Source organism: Helianthus annuus, chromosome 4, assembly GCF_002127325.2.
Source record: "Helianthus annuus cultivar XRQ/B chromosome 4, HanXRQr2.0-SUNRISE, whole genome shotgun sequence".
NCBI lineage: Eukaryota > Viridiplantae > Streptophyta > Magnoliopsida > Asterales > Asteraceae > Helianthus > Helianthus annuus.
Window position 1 is genome coordinate 100704712 of NC_035436.2, and position 14132 is coordinate 100718843.

At 35.9% G+C, this 14132-nt stretch overlaps 2 protein-coding genes across 2 annotated transcripts; one reads left to right on the forward strand and one right to left on the reverse strand.

The window, feature by feature from the left end:
* The first annotated feature begins 8116 nt into the window (after window positions 1-8116).
* LOC110868203 (anaphase-promoting complex subunit 13) lies at window positions 8117-9763 on the forward strand. The gene is made up of 3 exons (XM_022117305.2): window positions 8117-8285; window positions 8363-8416; window positions 9536-9763. The coding sequence occupies exons 1-3, from the start codon at window positions 8207-8209 to the stop codon at window positions 9598-9600; spliced, it is 198 nt and encodes a 65-aa protein (XP_021972997.1). The 5' UTR covers window positions 8117-8206; the 3' UTR covers window positions 9601-9763.
* An 805-nt stretch (window positions 9764-10568) lies between these two features.
* LOC110868204 lies at window positions 10569-13918 on the reverse strand. Its single transcript, XM_022117306.2, has 3 exons — window positions 13247-13918; window positions 11285-11713; window positions 10569-11104 (listed from the first exon to the last, which is right to left on the reverse strand). Exons 1-3 carry the CDS (start codon window positions 13779-13781, stop codon window positions 10938-10940), a joined length of 1131 nt encoding a protein of 376 aa, XP_021972998.1. The 5' UTR covers window positions 13782-13918; the 3' UTR covers window positions 10569-10937.
* Between the last annotated feature and the right edge of the window lie 214 nt (window positions 13919-14132).

A 14132-nucleotide genomic window follows, 5' to 3' on the forward strand; every position in this document is an offset into this window, starting at 1 on the left:
CCCGTTTTGAATTGGTATTAGTTTACATTTTTTTTATACTCGACGAAAACTTATTATATAGATTGATTATAATATCGAATTGTTGTTGAAAATTGTTGAATTTTGATAAAAATATCGACACTTTTATTGTCGGGATCGTCCAAAAACAGAGGAAACTCTGCCCGATTTTCCGTAAAAATCCGAAATATCAAATATATTTATCAAAGTTCGAGTTTTCTTATAAAATAAATATGAAAGTATATTTATTTTGGCAATGTATTACGAATTTCAAAACAAAGTTATAATATTCCGACAAACTTAATTTACTACTTAACGAAACTTGATGTTTGTATAAAATAACATGATTATTTATGTTTCTTTCCAAAACGCCGACACTTCGAAATACTTTGAATATTCACATAGAATAAATATGAAGTTTCTATTTATTTTAAATGTCGAGATTTCTGAACATATTTATAAAATAAATATAAAATGTTCTATGTTTGTTTCCAACGTCGTTATTCGTATAATTTTTATACGATAAATATTTTTGCTTATAGTTATTTCGAATGACTATTATTCGACGATTATTTAACAAATTATAATTAGTTATATTTGTTATAACGTTGTTAGTTCGAACAATCTTATAACATGAATATATTTATTATATTCGTTTCAAACGTCACGTTTTCGAATATGTGTGTATATATATATCTATTAGTTTCCATCCTACGAAAACTACAATGGTATGTTACCGTATCATACACGACGTTTCGAATACGTACCATTATTTACCTACGTATTTCTATTCACGACGACCAACACGACATCGCTAGTATTTGAATATGTATAAATATATATCTTAATCACTCGAAAACTAAGTCGATCTCGAGACTTAGTTTTATCCTGATTATGAACGGGATCAAATAACCATCGATTGGTTATTCTAAGTCAAACTAATAACACCTTCTTAGAATCGTTCAGTTAACGATTCGGTAGAGCTCGGACACGTAGTTTAACTACGTTGATTAATTAGAAAACTTATAATTATTCCTTTATTAGGAATGCTATAGTTGCACGCTAGCTACTTCACGTTCTCGGAACGACACTACGGAATCACACTTTAAGCTAGCTTTGCACAGGAATATCCAGGTGAGTTCATAACCCCCACTTTTTACTGTTTTACATTTTTATAAATGTTTTCGGGGGTGGAAAGACATGCAAGTTTTGCAAAAATAAACAACTTTTCGTTGAACGAAAACTCATATTTCTAAACCATATTGCGAATGGATTTCAAGGAACTCAAATGATTTACGAACGGTTTATACTAAACATACCGGTTTCACAAAACAAACGCGTATTATCACAAACGTGCATGATTTTCATGACTAGTGACAGGAATGTCCTAGTTACTACAACGGGACTGGGTTGTTCTGCGTACGAACAACGAGACAACCCAATGGGTTTATGTCCCCCTTTTTTCTTTTGAAATACATATTAACCAGGGTATGATTAAGCTATGGAATGAACTCTTGGATCACGTGCGAATAGGCGCTAACTTAGGCACCATTAATCCTTTTAAGGACCACGGAACAGGGGGTAGATCTATCGGGTACGGGCGAGCCCCACTCACGGTCCTTGTGCGGCCACTTAGAGTGCTTTTGTGTCCCTGTCGAAGTGAATCGACACTTAAATCGTCTACCGGGTTGAGTGCTTCCTATGTCGGCACACATATTAATGTCTTAGCTACAGATTAATGATCAACATGTTCATAGACGCATTGCATACCTACTTATAAACTGAACTTTCAAATGTTTTTAAGATTCATTTGATGTAAGCTCACAAATACATGGATTTACAAACTTTGGTAACGTTTTTCAAATTATACCTAAGTAAGAGGACGCGCTGATCCTGCTTACAAAGGTTCGTTTGGGCTCGGCCCACTCTCTCTCGTGCAATGCACAAAGACTATTGTGAGCTAGACTCACAGTTTTTCATATATCATGCCAAGAAAATAATTCTACTATATTTTCTCAACAACTTTGAAACCGGTTATCAAAAAGATTTATTTTAAATCTTTTCAAGACAAACTATGAACTCGCTCAACTTTATGTTGACTTTTTCGCATGTTCTTTCTCAGGTTGCATTTTCAAAACTATGGAACGGTTGGAATAGGAGAACCCATGGGAATTCGAGTACTTAGCAGGCGTTCATTGTTTAGAAGTCTTAGCTATTTGCTTCCGCTGTGCAATGAAGATACCGGTCCAGTCACGCCAAACTCTGATATTTCGGGGTGTGACAGCTAATTTCTTTGTGGTTTCCTTCTGGTAGATAGTTATTGTTAGTAAGATGATTTAACTTGGTTTTTTGTTTATATCTGGGACAAGCAATCTAAGCATTCAATGTTTTTGCTATGTGTTTGATTGAATGATTGTAACTGATTAATTTTTGTTTGAAAGTTTATTTTTATTCATTCAATTTCTGAGAGTTCTAGTAATAAGGATATAATGGATTACGGATCTGGTTTGGTCATTATCAATTGATAATCAGATGATGAACCCTTCGTTGTTTTGCAACTAAAGTAATTGTCTTTGTTTATCACAATCGTTAGATTTACATAATCAGGGTAGGGTTCTAGGGTGAACACTAGGTTGAGAGTGAACTGTGTGAACTAATCTGGGCCATTGGATTACATCATCTAGAGATTTTTAAACAATCGCAAGATTGTAATTATAATGTTGTAACTTCCCTTTAAATTAATTGACAGAAGGGTATTTTTTTTTTGTAAATTGCATTTATTACATAATATAATCAAAATTCCTAAAATCTCGCTAGTTTCCGTATATACAAGATACATAGCTTTTAGTGTATACACATGTGTACAGTCTCGCTTGTATTAGTTTATACAAGATACACAGATGTTAGTTTATACACATGTGTATAGTCTCGCTAACTATCAGTTTATAAAAGATACACAGCTGTTAGTTTATACACATGTGTACAGTCTTGCTAACTATCAGTTTATACAAGATACATAGTTGTTAGTTTATACACATGTGTATAGTCTTTGTACATCTGTGTATTATATTCAAAAATGTTACAAATGTGTATATTAACAACATATAGTATATTATGCATGTACACGAGTAGATTCATATAAAAATTATGAAATTAATGAAAATGAAACATATCACATGTATGCAAAAATAAATAACTTCATCACATATTCAAAAAAAAGTTAATACCTACAAATAATTACAATTTCAATCTCAAAGAAATTTTTCAATATTAGTTGAAAATTATAAGAATTTAATAACAATATATCATGATATCTATATATACGTATAATAAAAGAAAAACAATATTCAAATAAAAATTAAAACAAAATCTATGGATAAAGAAATAATGGAGAAATAATTAAAAATGAAAGAGATAGAGAGAGAGTTAAGAGATGAGAAAATTAAGAGATTTTAATCAAACATACTTGGCTAATTTCAATCTTGCCCTTTTAATCTAAAAAATGATCAAGGGTCAAGATTAGTTCACTCTCAATAAGTTGTTCACTCTTGAACCTAATCCTACATAATCATGTGTATGTGGTTTCCCTAAACAAATACTAGGTTATTAGTCTGATCTTTGAACTTGAAACCTGGAGGAATCACCTTCGTTATAAGACTATAGGGTGTGGGGGTCATTATTGGGACATGATTTGCCACCTAGGAACATGAATGGAATGCTACACCACCCTCTTGATTGATCCACCATGGTTGGCATGGATTAAACCATGGCAACCATGGTCCTCCTTTCCATTTTTCAACAAATCATTTCCTTTTTTCTTTAGTAAAAGATAAATTAAAATAAATAAGGGGCTAGTGGTTTAGGTCATGACCACACCCTTAGGATAGTGGTTTTGGATGATGGATTAGAGATGGGTTACATGGCACTAACATGGAGGGTAATGGTGGTCATGAGGGTCATGACCACACCCTATAGCCAAACTGAACACAAACCCACTTTATAAGTTGTTAACTTAGTTTTCTAAAATAAACTCTAAAACAATCTAATTTTACTTTCTGCACATATCGCAAATCGTGAATAGTATTTTGTTCAAAAACGCTTTTCACAGTACTCCTTGTGGTTCGACACCAGACTTGCCATATTTATTAAGGTAATTGGGACCGAGTTTCATTCTTATCTTTGATTGACACTTTGTCACTAATCAATATTCGATAACAATTTAGGAAAAAGTAAACGTTGCTTGGGTTGTTCAGGGTGTTTGGCTCGTTTTGGTTTTGCCAATACGAGCTGTTTGGGTCGGGGGCTCCAAGGATTCATGAGTTTTTATAGATTTTTACAAAAAAAAAATTATAAAAAGAAGATGGAGAAGAAAATGTGGTTTGAGAGTTTTGAGGTAAAATTTATAAAATATGGTTGTTTATTATAGGAGAATTAACTTTTTTTTAAAAACCAGTCCCTTCTCACACTATTTCCAATCACGCCATTGATAACACCCACACATAGAGCGGTGTTTCACGCTCGGTAATGCCTCAGGGCTGCCACCTTACTTGGGGCGATGGACCTTGACATACAGTCTTGGCAAATTTTGTCTCTCAAGAAGTGTACTAGGGTCTCAAAGCCTTTGTTTTACCTAAACAAACTAGTGGTGACACTAGTAAGAAGACACATATTTTGAAGAAGCATAAAAAGCATTTTAATTCAAAACTTTTATAACTTTTATTGATATTTGCAATAAGTTTATATAATTTATTTTTTTAATGACCAACAAATAAAAGTCCGACTACCCGGGGTAACCCAATGGAAAAGGCGACTTGACGTATTGCAAAATACATCTAGTTTCCATGTATAGTTTATACAGTTTTCGTTTTGCTTTGTGTCGTCTTAGTTAGGTTTTAGCATTGTACTTAGTAGTTTGTGATTTGCAGGGCTCAGGAAGCTTAAAAGAGTAAAAACGAGCTGAATTGGAGAAAATCGAGCCGTCGATGAATCACAAGTGTTCGAAAGATAAACAAACAAAGAATTAGGGTTTCCGGTGAACTCCCAATGTGATGACCATGGTGGAATTAGGGTTTAGGGGGTGCTCAATTGAAGAAGAAGATAAGATGGATGTAGGGAGTTTATTTAAGAGTCGGTGAATTGACATAATGTTTGTCATGTGAGGGTCACATGTATAATTTTTAACCAAGTAAATGAATGAGGTTAGTGATCAAAGCCAAAAGAACTAAAAAAAACATTAGGCTCAGATATTAAAAGATTTCTTTTTAAGCTGGTAGGGTGAAAAAGGGCACGACCCATGGGCCGAAATCATAATTTACTCCTTACAAATCCAAAATAAGCTAAAACCCAAACACCACCCTTAATTTTACTTTCTGAACATATTGCAAATCGTGATTAGTATTTTGTTCAACAACGCTTTTCATAGTACTCCTTGTGGTTCGACACCAGACTTGCCATATTTATTAAGGTAATTGGGACCGAGTTTCATTCTTATCTTTGATTGGCACTTTGTCACTAATCAATGTTCGATAACAATTTAGGAAAAAGTAAACGTTGCTTGGGTTGTTCAGGGTGTTTGGCTCGTTTTGGTTTTGCCAATACGAGCTGTTTGGGTCGGGGGCTCCAAGGATTCATGAGTTTTTATAGATTTTTACAAAAAAAAAATTATAAAAAGAAGATGGAGAAGAAAATGTGGTTTGAGAGTTTTGAGGTAAAATTTATAAAATATGGTTGTTTATTATAGGAGAATTAACTTTTTTTTAAAAACCAGTCCCTTCTCACACTATTTCCAATCACGCCATTGATAACACCCACACATAGAGCGGTGTTTCACGCTCGGTAATGCCTCAGGGCTGCCACCTTACTTGGGGCGATGGACCTTGACATACAGTCTTGGCAAATTTTGTCTCTCAAGAAGTGTACTAGGGTCTCAAAGCCTTTGTTTTACCTAAACAAACTAGTGCTGACACTAGTAAGAAGACACATATTTTGAAGAAGCATAAAAAGCATTTTAATTCAAAACTTTTATAACTTTTATTGATATTTGCAATAAGTTTATATAATTTATTTTTTTAATGACCAACAAATAAAAGTCCGACTACCCGGGGTAACCCAATGGAAAAGGCGACTTGACGTATTGCAAAATACATCTAGTTTCCATGTATAGTTTATACAGTTTTCGTTTTGCTTTGTGTCGTCTTAGTTAGGTTTTAGCATTGTACTTAGTAGTTTGTGATTTGCAGGGCTCAGGAAGCTTAAAAGAGTAAAAACGAGCTGAATTGGAGAAAATCGAGCCGTCGATGAATCACAAGTGTTCGAAAGATAAACAAACAAAGAATTAGGGTTTCCGGTGAACTCCCAATGTAATGACCATGGTGGAATTAGGGTTTAGGGGGTGCTCAATTGAAGAAGAAGATAAGATGGATGTAGGGAGTTTATTTAAGAGTCGGTGAATTGACATAATGTTTGTCATGTGAGGGTCACATGTATAATTTTTAACCAAGTAAATGAATGAGGTTAGTGATCAAAGCCAAAAGAACTAAAAAAAACATTAGGCTCAGATATTAAAAGATTTCTTTTTAAGTTGGTAGGGTGAAAAAGGGCACGACCCATGGGCCGAAATCATAATTTACTCCTTACAAATCCAAAATAAGCTAAAACCCAAACACCACCCTTGAGCAATTTTGAATCAACACCCACCCCCTCCCCCCCAGGGTGAAAAAGGGCACGACCCATGGGCCGAAATCATAATTTATTCCTTACAAATCCAAAATAAGCTAAAACCCAAACACCACCCTTAATTTTACTTTCTGTACATATTGCAAATGGTGAATAGTATTTTGTTCAACAACGCTTTTCATAGTACTCCTTGTGGTTCGACACCAGACTTGCCATATTTATTAAGGTAATTGGGACCGAGTTTCATTCTTATCTTTGATTGGCACTTTGTCACTAATCAATGTTCGATAACAATTTAGGAAAAAGTAAACGTTGCTTGGGTTGTTCAGGGTGTTTGGCTCGTTTTGGTTTTGCCAATTCGAGCTGTTTGGGTCGGGGGCTCCAAGGATTCATGAGTTTTTATAGATTTTTACAAAAAAAAAAATTATAAAAAGAAGATGGAGAAGAAAATGTGGTTTGAGAGTTTCGAGGTAAAATTTATAAAATATGGTTGTTTATTATAAGAGAATTAACTTTTTTTTTTAAAAACCAGTCCCTTTTCACACTATTTCCAATCACGCCATTGATAACACCCACACATAGAGCGGTGTTTCACGCTCGGTAATGCCTCAGGGCTGCCACCTTACTTGGGGCGATGGACCTTGACATACAGTCTTGGCAAATTTTGTCTCTCAAGAAGTGTACTAGGGTCTCAAAGCCTTTGTTTTACCTGAACAAACTAGTGCTGACACTAGTAAGAAGACACATATTTCGAAGAAGCATAAAAAGCATTTTAATTCAAAACTTTTATAACTTTTATTGATATTTGCAATAAGTTTATATAATTAATTTTTTTAATGACCAACAAATAAAAGTCCGACTACCCGGGGTAACCCAATGGAAAAGGCGACTTGACGTATTGCAAAATACATCTAGTTTCCATGTATAGTTTATACAGTTTTCGTTTTGCTTTTGCTTTTGCTTTGTGTCGTCTTAGTTAGGTTTTAGCATTGTACTTAGTAGTTTGTGATTTGCAGGGCTCAGGAAGCTTAAAAGAGTAAAAACGAGCTGAATTGGAGAAAATCGAGCCGTCGATGAATCACAAGTGTTCGAAAGATAAACAAACAAAGAATTAGGGTTTCCGGTGAACTCCCAATGTGATGACCATGGTGGAATTAGGGTTTAGGGGGTGCTCAATTGAAGAAGAAGATAAGATGGATGTAGGGAGTTTATTTAAGAGTCGGTGAATTGACATAATGTTTGTCATGTGAGGGTCACATGTATAATTTTTAACCAAGTAAATGAATGAGGTTAGTGATCAAAGCCAAAAGAACTAAAAAAAAACATTAGGCTCAGATATTAAAAGATTTCTTTTTAAGTTGGTAGGGTGAAAAAGGGCACGACCCATGGGCCGAAATCATAATTTACTCCTTACAAATCCAAAATAAGCTAAAACCCAAACACCACCCTTAAGCAATTTTGAATCAACACCCCAACCCCCCCCCCCCCCCCCCACAACACACACACACACACAAGTAAACGATCGGACTGAAGAATGGCAGAAGAGTTAAGCCTAGGGATCTTAATCGATGTTGTAGACGAAGAATGGATGAGAGATACTCTCCCTGACGACGGTTTTTTTACTTCTATTCTCATCTCTTCTTCTAATTATTCAAATATTTTCCCTGATTTTTACATATTTGGCTTACAGATCTTGAGTTACCTCCGGCACTCCTCCCTCGGAATGATGATGCCGAAGATTCCAGTATGTTCTCTGAAACCTAAATTTCCATTTCTTCCTATTTTTGGTCATTGTTTTGGGAATATTTAGGGTTTTTGTTAGGAATACGTTTAGATTTGAAAAATTTAGGGTTTTTTTTTCTGTTGAAATTAATCTTATTTACCTATGTTTTTTTTGACATCTTTTGATTGTTTCTGTTGAAATGAATCTCATGTTACATGATTTTGTTTCCCTCCTCCCTGTTGTTTAAATTTCTCAAATAGTTTTGTAAACCATTATTACAATTAACAAAAAGGATTCTGGGGCGGATAGATGATCAATCTTCCAAGTCGTATAGAGGTTTTTCTTTCGACTACAACTAGGGGGAGTCAGCCTTACGTTTGCCTCAGCAAAACTCGTTTGTCAGAAAGGAAATTTCAGTGAATTCTAATGGTTGCAGTCAAGGTTTAAAAAAATGGAAACGAGTGTCGAGGCGTAGGCCTCGAGGTGAACCGAGGTGTAAGCTCGAGGCGGAACTAAAAAATAAATATAAATATTATATATCTTATAAAAATAGTAATACTAACCAAATTCATCAAAATAATCAAAAACACACATAAAAAAGACATAAATTGCTTGAAATTGACACAAAAACTCAAAACCATCAAAAACAAATATCAAAAACCCCTGAGGCGCAGCCTTTTTAGCGCATCAGCCCCTCTGAGGCGCACATACAGTATTAACCCCTTGAGGCGCGCCTCAGAATCGTTTTTTGGCCGTTTTGCCTTGAGGCGCGCCTCGAGGCGCACACCTCAACCGTTTTTTAAAACCACGGTTGCAGTGTTTGTTAATTGTTAGTAAATGGGGTCACTGACACAATGTATATATCTAGTTAATCTGTTGTATTAGTAAATAAAGTTGGTTCCTATAAAACACTAATCGAAGCTCAACCATTGAAGTCTATACTCCCTTTAAATGCTTAAATCTTATTCAAGTAAAATTACCATATCATGTATTTTACTTGCCAAATGTTGCCTGAATTGAAGTATTTATTGCATCTGCAGAGCAAGTTTTTTTTCTTTGGTTGGGTTATTTGGGAAACTGGGCCTATACCCTGTAGAATTGTTTTGTATGTTTGTTGCTTACAATGAGCATGTTCAACAGATCATGAAGCAGCACAAGTGGATGGAGACACATGGCAGGATCTTGCACTGGGAACAACTCAATAGTACCGCGGTGGCATGCTGTTTTGCATCTTTAGTTTGCAGTTGGATGTGAAATCAAGTTTTTATCATGTAATAGACTTTTTTTTGCCACACTAAATCAGTTTACTTGAAAAAAGACATTATCTTTGTATAATATATGTTTATGAGATTGTACTTGATACGTAAATTGTGACAAAAAGAAAAAAGAGGGACAAAAGTTGTTACAAGTCGGAGAAAAAATCGATTAATTGAACTATATGAAGAATATAGAAAAACTAGTGGTAAGGCTCAAGACACAAAAGGCGAGCATGTCATCTAGACGAGGCTTAAAAAGCACATGTTTGAGACAAGCAAGACGCTTGTTTGGTTTAGGCTCATGTAACTGTTATTTGAAAACCCACACTTTCTAGACAAGCAAGACACACGTTCCTTCCACGCCATTTATAAATGTTTTAAACTTGTTCTCGGCTGGTTTGAACTAGTTTTAATCAGATTGTTTTTTGGCTGGTTCAAATAGTTTGAAACTACTTTCCGCCTAATAATTTTTTAAGGTGCGCCTTGCTAGACTCAAGGTGGTTTTGCCTCGAGTGCCTAGGCATGCGCCTTTGGCGCTTTAACTATATAATGGTATAGTTCTATTTTTTTTATAGTTTACCCTTCTCAATTTTGATTTCAATTTATATACATTTACAAAATTCAATTAACCAAACAGAACCACTAGAAAAGGGATCACAGTGATTATTGTTTTTTTTTTTCTTTAAGATCTTTTTTGTTATGATCTTTTTTGCTTCGTCAAAACACAATTTATATAAAACTTGACCCTCTTAAGACATGGGTTTATTAACCAAGCCGGTAGGTTTTACAGCTTTGTTAGCCGAAACTCAGTTATTGTTCAGTTATATGGGTTAAGACTACAGCGAACCTCTTTTAAGTCCGAGCCTTGAGGCCTAATTGGCCAATAATGCATGTTACAGTTGGTGGGTCAAATGGTAAGTACCCATGAAATAAATTCTTTGTGCAGTTTGTTTCAACAAAGAACAGGTAAAGTAATACAGTTGACGAAACCATAAAAAGACCAATCACACACTGCAATGTGCCAAACAAGTAAATCATGTCAAAGATTTCACCAAATCCGTTTCATCTGTAAACTCTTCAGACACCAGACTAAAGCCGAACCCAACTACTACTATACCCAGTAGCAAAACTGTGTAGAACACTAGCGTTTTTTCACACGACCGTTGGTTGGTTCATTACTCCAATAATAAACCTTTTGATCATTTAACTAACCTACTATCAATGTTGTATTATTTGTGATTATGTATGTAAACAAGTAACATCACCGCTGATAAAACATGGTGCCTTTAAGCTGCGTCTGGCTGTGTTTCATTAACAGTTTCCAACGACTGATGATGATGTGGAGCATATGAATAAGCTATGACAGATGCTCCGATCGCGATGGACATTCCTATGCACCTCCATAACCACTTCCTCTGTCCCTTTTTCTTTTCTCTACGCCTTCGTGCCACCTCTGCATCACCAAATAACCATGTCATAAAGTTATTATTTTTGTTGTAAATGAAAGAGTTAATATCATAAATAACTTTACTTTATTATTTTTCACGAAAAATAAGAAAATATGTTGATTATTATGATATTAACCCAAAAGAAAATCATTCAAAATTCCAAGATACAGTGATATACCACCCACCCATAGATTCAAGGTTATTCTGGGACATTTCATGGATCATAGCTTCATAGTACTGGAGCCTGTCTTGCAGCCGGGAAATGTCTTTATCTTTAGATCCTATGATGACCTGTGCAGCCAGCTCAGCTTCGGCCCTTGCTTCAGCTTTCCCCATGGCTTCTGCTACAAATCTAGCAACGATAACTTCCTCCGAAAACTGTTTAATTGCATTAATGTCAAACCGGGTAGGACGGCTCTCATTTGACGAAGACGTTACACCAGTCTGAGATAGTAGAATTTTGCTGACTGTGTGCAAGTGAGTAGACATGGCAGCCACGTCATCTTCAGCAGCCTTGCGTTTCTCAATCTCCTCAAGCAGATTAGCCCTTGCTGTATGCAACTCTGATTCTATGTTGCCCCTACAACTCAGCATAGATCCTTCTGAAGAGAAATCTGTGCAAAAAAATACAACAGAAGCACAGCAGGGTTTGTGAGATAAAAGGATTTGGCTGAAAACGATAACATAATGCTTTCATGATTTTTTATCTAAATGTAATACGCGTATAGTGTATTCCTAAATTTTGTTACATGTTGTGTTGATAATTGATTCAAAGTTATTCTTGACGATGATCTCACATGTTAAGATGATCAACATGATTAGAAAAAAATACAATCTGGGAATTGCATGTCTAGTATCACATCACTTTGAAGTTATTATCTTTTGACACATACAGTTAATGCCTATCTGATATTACTTTCAAGTTTGAAATGTAACATATATTTGATTACTGTTTTTGTGTCCTCCCTTTTATGTGACAATGATGATGAGGGTACATGAACGGCCAGAACACATGTGTTGGTTCCGAAAAGAAGAAAGGCACCATGATCAAGCCTACAAGGTGAGACAGGTCAAATCTCACCAGACTAAACATTGAAGGCACAGTAAGAGGAGCTAAGATAGTCTAGAGTCCTACAAGTAAGAGGAGGCGGTACAAACACATTGCAATACAAATACAAAACAAACCTACCCCCCCCCCCCCAAAGTACGCGTTTCTTACATTTATTACACCATGAACACCAAAGAGCTGAAGATTATTCTCACGCCGGAGTACCCTCCGGGCTCAAACAATGTAGAGGATCCTAGCATGCCAACATCTGATTTTTGATCCAAATTTGCAGGGTGTTTACAAATGTAGATTAGTTTATAGTAACAGTGCCTGTGACCGTGAGATTCTAGATGCTATGTGTATAAAGCATGATGAGAATCAGCTAGCTATAGTTGATGCGTATTATTGGCCAAACTAGCTCCTACAACAACACATAGAGCAATCCCTCCCTGGTGCACCAAATCTTACAGGCAGCTTAGTTTAAAAACGCTCCAAGGCGATGCACACCTCAAACTCATATCTATGTAAAGCCAAATAACCTTAACCAGAAACTGCATATCTCTATCAACCATAGTTGTTAATAGCGACCGCTATAGCGCGCTATGTAGCCATGCGACGTACTGTCGCTATATGGGTCATAGCGACAAATAGCGATTGTTTTTTTTTATGTAAATAGCAATTAGATATAGCTATAAAATAGCCGGATTTATAGGTTTTTGTTAAATATACATGAAAAAAATGTGTAACGGTTATAAATGGACTATAGTTTTATCAAATTATGGAGGCCCTACAGTTTTGGTGGCCCAAGGCCCAAGCCTCATTTGGCTTACCCTTGGGCCGGCCCTGAATATACATATAAAAATTTTCAAAATTATTTTCTAGTGTAATCGCTATTTATAAAATAGCCGTCGCTATTCGCTACGTAGCCTATAGATGCTTTGTCGTTATTTGCTATCAACAACTATGCTCTCAACCGTTTCATATATAATAAAAGTATTTATCAAGTAAATCTTTCACAGTTTCTTCATCCCTTGAATTGTTTTGAACCCTAATTTAACACAAAACAGAAACAAACAAACATATTTAAAGAAAAAATTACCTTCAGTAGCATCATAAAACTCCCCAATCTGATTAGACACCACACTCATACTCTCAATCCCCAGCCTCCCAGAATCATTCGAGCTGGCAACACTAAACGAATCGCATCGAGGATCCGCAAAATCATCATCATCATCTTCTTCAGCCACCAAACAATTTCCACTTTCACCCCCTCCATTAAACAAACCACTCTCCACCACTTCATCTTCTCCATTTCCACGACTCTGAACCTCAAACCCGTCGATTCGCCTATTCGCCGACTTACCACCACCCCGTCCCTTGCGATTGAACACGTAGGGAGACGGGGATACGGACCCAGATGCAGGATAATCCAAGATTGGAGTGGGTTTAGGTGTGGTGTAGAGAGCAGGTGATATGTATATGTGATTCAACCTCTTTGTTGGTTTCAATTGCTCTTCTTCTTCTTCTTCTTTATCCTCTTCGTGATTTGTGGGTTTCAAAGTTGAGGAAGAATCTTTGGTGGGTATACGATGTTCGAGTAGATTTTGTAACGCAATTGTGGTGAACGTCGGCATACCTGGATGGTGATTGGAATTGTTGGTTTTCAGAGATGAAATGGGGAAGGCGGAACCCTAGTTTCTGGGAGGGTTCATCACATCACATCTGATCTCAGCGACTACGACAACAAATACTAAATTTATTATTATTGCATCGGAAGTTGGGTCTATCGTCCACGCAGGGAAAACTGTCACAAATGGTCCCTTGGCATATTGAATGGTTCCTTTTTGTCACACTTGCTTTTAATGCTTTAATTTAAAATCACAAGGGTACTCGGTATGGTTGAGCCTTGTAATTAGACCATGTGTGTTAATGCCTTCTAAGGGGCATTTTTAGCCACATCAACCTTATGAGACTCCTGTAAAAAA